General features: G+C 42.2%; 1 protein-coding gene across 1 annotated transcript; it reads right to left on the reverse strand.

Moving 5' to 3' along the window:
- Positions 1 to 2,083: 2,083 nt before the first annotated feature.
- LOC117552098 lies at positions 2,084 to 3,416 on the reverse strand. Its single transcript, XM_034225333.1, has 2 exons — positions 3,153 to 3,416; positions 2,084 to 2,944 (listed from the first exon to the last, which is right to left on the reverse strand). Exons 1-2 carry the CDS (start codon positions 3,264 to 3,266, stop codon positions 2,201 to 2,203), a joined length of 858 nt encoding a protein of 285 aa, XP_034081224.1. The 5' UTR covers positions 3,267 to 3,416; the 3' UTR covers positions 2,084 to 2,200.
- Between the last annotated feature and the right edge of the window lie 476 nt (positions 3,417 to 3,892).

A 3,892-nucleotide genomic window follows, 5' to 3' on the forward strand; every position in this document is an offset into this window, starting at 1 on the left:
TGAAATAATCTGTATTTGAACTGTAGCCTACTGTACTAGCACCTAAGTAGCCAGTTTGACATTAGGACTTGCTTGTCATTGTATTTTCATGTTTTTTTAAATAAAAATTAACTTGTCCACATTGCTTGCCGAAAGGGCAGATCTGCTGGCACTAACAATGTCTCCTGCTGTGGAGAACACCCTCTCTCTAGGGACAGAGGTAGCCGATACAGCCAGGTAGCGCTTTGCTAACATGGCAACATAAGGATATTAGGCGTTTGTAATAGCTTTGGCTCGGTCTGAACTTGTTGCGAGTGGTGGAGGCTTAAATGCTAGCGGGAGTTGGGTTTGCACTTCAGTCTTTTTTCTTTTGGTACCGGTGATATTCACGTTCGGGTGATGCCTTTTGAAATGAGTGTGCAAGTTTGATGTATTGCCAGCCGCGTAACCAATTTTAGTTGAACAATGCCGACAAACAGCTTTGGTTCGGTCCACCTGTCTTTGTCCGTCATCCTTGTACGTAACTGCGAAACCAAAATGTTCCCAAACCGGAGACTTCAATGATGCTGGAGGATTTCCGAGCTCAACTTTATCTGCGTTCGCCATTAATTTTTGACAGTTCCTCAAATTACTGACTACATTTGAACGCATCCCTCTGACCAGCTCTCATAGTATGCCTCTCATCCAATGAAATGACTTGCTCGCTCTATGACGCGTTGAACCCAATGTGAGCAAATTACTCTGAATGCTGCGACGCAGCACCTGAGATTACTTCCAAAAAGTTATTCACGTTCTTAATTTTTTACGTTTAACGTTATATTCGTTCGGTACACTTCGGTACACACCTGTACCGAACCGAAGGGCCCGTACCGAATAATTTCGGTACGGGTACGTGTACCGTTACACCCCTACTGTTCAGAGTTACGGAGGCATACTCAGCATTCAGCATTGAAGACAGGCCGCTTGTGACCACAATGAACATGAGACCTGACAAGCCCCTTGTGGAAAGTGCCGGGATTGTGCAGGAGGGCAGTGTTCTGTCCTATCAGATGCCTGCTTTGACGTCTCGGTACACCACACTTCACACTGACACACCACCAACACCCCACTTGCCCATAGAGGGGTATGTGATCTTGCCATGTGATTTACCGCTGGTGTGCTCAGAAGAAGAGCAACTACATATGAACAGCTTATCTGTTGATTTGGAAATGTCTCACAAAATTGAGGAGGCTACCCGTGAGCAAAGCTCTAGCTCAGAGTGGCATCTGCTCCGCAAACCCAGGGTTACTGCCTCTAGGTTTAGAGAGATTTGTCACGTCAGAGGTGAGAGCTCTGCTAACTCTCTTGCAGAGCGAATACTCAAAGGTACAAGGCAGACTGCAGAAATGAGGAGAGGTGCCGAGATGGAGCCCACAGTAGCAGCTGAATACAGTAGACTGGCAAACGTGAACTACTCCCCTTGTGGCCTTGTCATTCACCCCTCTACGCCCTGGCTTGGTGCCTCCCCTGATGGAGTTGTTTTTGACCCAACAGAATATCCCCAATTTGGCCTTGTTGAATTCAAATGTCCCAATGTCCCAAATTATGTCGACTGCAAATATGTGCAGATAGAATGTGGCTCCCCTAAACTCAAGATAAGCCATGCCTATTACTGGCAAGTACAGGGTCAACTTCTTGTATCTGGCATGCAGTGGTGTGATTTTGTAGTGTGGGCACAAGAGGACTACCTGGTGCAAAGAATATACACAGATCCAGAAGTGCAAAGAGCAATCAGAGAAAAAGTAGACTTTTTTTTTTTTTACACATACATGCCGAAGTACCTGTCATTAAAAAAGTAGTGGGCACTGTAGCCATTGTTAACTCTGTAAGCAGTTAGCTGCTAGACCCTGGCTCAGCCGTCATTGTTTTTAGGAGGTAATCCCTCAATCATGTGTTCTGAATGACAACAAAATGTGATTTCAATATTTTGTTTTTGATATATATTGTTTGTCACATTTCATATATGTAAATAAATATACAATTGTATTTAAAAATACAATAAAGTGAAGTGATTTGTGTAATGAATAGTAAATCATTGCATTTGTAAGAAATCATCAACGCATTGTAATTTGCTATTTACCATTTATTCAAACAAAACACTAGCGTGTGTCAGGCAACACAGGATTACGGTGTGCTCACCCAGCTTAATCACAGCTACCTGCACAGGTGTCATCATCTTGTCTTATTTCACCCATTTCTTGACCAGTGCTTTGTTCTGATAGTTTGACAGCATACATGCTACTGCAAACAGTTGGTTGATGTTGTAGGCATGGGACAGGAGGATGACACCATCAAAAAGTTTGTTCTCTTTTATCCTCCTAATGACATGAACCCTCAGTCTGGCAATGGCCTGTGTCTCCCTCACCTGATAGGCTGGCATTTGCTTCTGCTTTGACAGAAAAGGTGGGCAGTACACCTTGCATTTGCAGCAATCACTGATCAGGAAGCCCTTATCTACCATCACTGCCATGTTTTCAGTCAACAACGCAGCTATTCCAGATTGTTTGAAAATCTCCTTGTCGCTGACAGAACCACCATACAGACTGGAAACAAATGTCACTACGCTATGTGGGGCTATGCCAACCAGGGCTTTCATGGTGCAGTGAGATTTGTATGTAGAATACATTTCACTTTGGAGGAGGAGTGAGGATGGTGTTTGACACCTTAGCTCTGTGCAATCCAGGATCACCTGTGTGTCTGGGAAATCTTTGAATGCCTCTGGGAGGTGGGCTTGAACTTCTGCAGGTGTAAGCCAGATGCACTGTGACCCCAATAAAGTTGTAAGAAAACTCGTCCATGTTGCAATGATGCGGCTCACAGTGGACTGGTGTACGTTGAAGCGGTTTGCAAGGTCCCTCTCTTTCAAACCCACCGACAGGAAGCAGAGAAAAAGGAAGAACTCGTCAATTGGCTGAAGCAGCTGTCTCTGGAAGATAAACAAAAAAAGGGTACTATATTAATGTCATGAGTGTAGCACACCATGGGAAAAACATTAAGTTGTTTTAGTTCTCTGATGTATTCAAAAAGGATTGAGTACTATAGCCTTTTAGCCTACACGAAAGCAATGAAATGTCGGAGAAACATTTTCCCTTCAGTTTGTGTTTAGATTGTGTGTTAAAAGAAACGTAGCCTACCGTTGATGGACGTGCGTGTGTAACCACTTCTTCATTCCTCTTGGCAGCTGATATCGCTCTTGTAACACGAACCATTTGATAAATGGAAGGCTCAATCAAAAACCAGAAGGCCATCAGGTGGTTATAGCTCGGGAATCTGTACACAAAAGACACATGTCAGTCATTAATTGACTCGTTAACTGTAACACATGGGCTAATGCTTTCCTCTTGTTTGCTATAATACATTACAATTCAAATAGACTGATTAAGAAGGCACTTGGTGCAGGTATAGTAATATACAGCAGTAACATGTAACAACTACATTAAAGTAGCAGTAATAATAATCTAAAACATACAGGGAACATTTTACACAGAATGACTACTTTTACTCTTCATTCTTAAGTGTGCAACTGGGAGAAACGCAGTGGATATTGACATGTACTTTTACTTTGGTAAGGTTTTGAAGATTTCCACTTGTAGTAAAGTATTATCAGTATGTTGTTAGTATTAGTATGTTTTACTCCACCACATTTAGTTAACCTTCATAGTTTCTAGTTACTTATGAAAACACATGATTTATTATTCTACATGTTCAGTTCAGGAGTATTTTCAAACCATAGTATTTGTACTTATACTTCAGTTAAGTTGAGTAGCCTACTTATTCCAACACTGCATGCAAATAGTCAGCAGTCAAACGGCAGGTAAACAGGATTCTTTATAAGCTAACCCATCTCAAAAACTTGGATAGAATTTAGCCAAAA

This window comes from Gymnodraco acuticeps, unplaced genomic scaffold (assembly GCF_902827175.1).
Source record: "Gymnodraco acuticeps unplaced genomic scaffold, fGymAcu1.1, whole genome shotgun sequence".
Lineage (NCBI taxonomy): Eukaryota > Metazoa > Chordata > Actinopteri > Perciformes > Bathydraconidae > Gymnodraco > Gymnodraco acuticeps.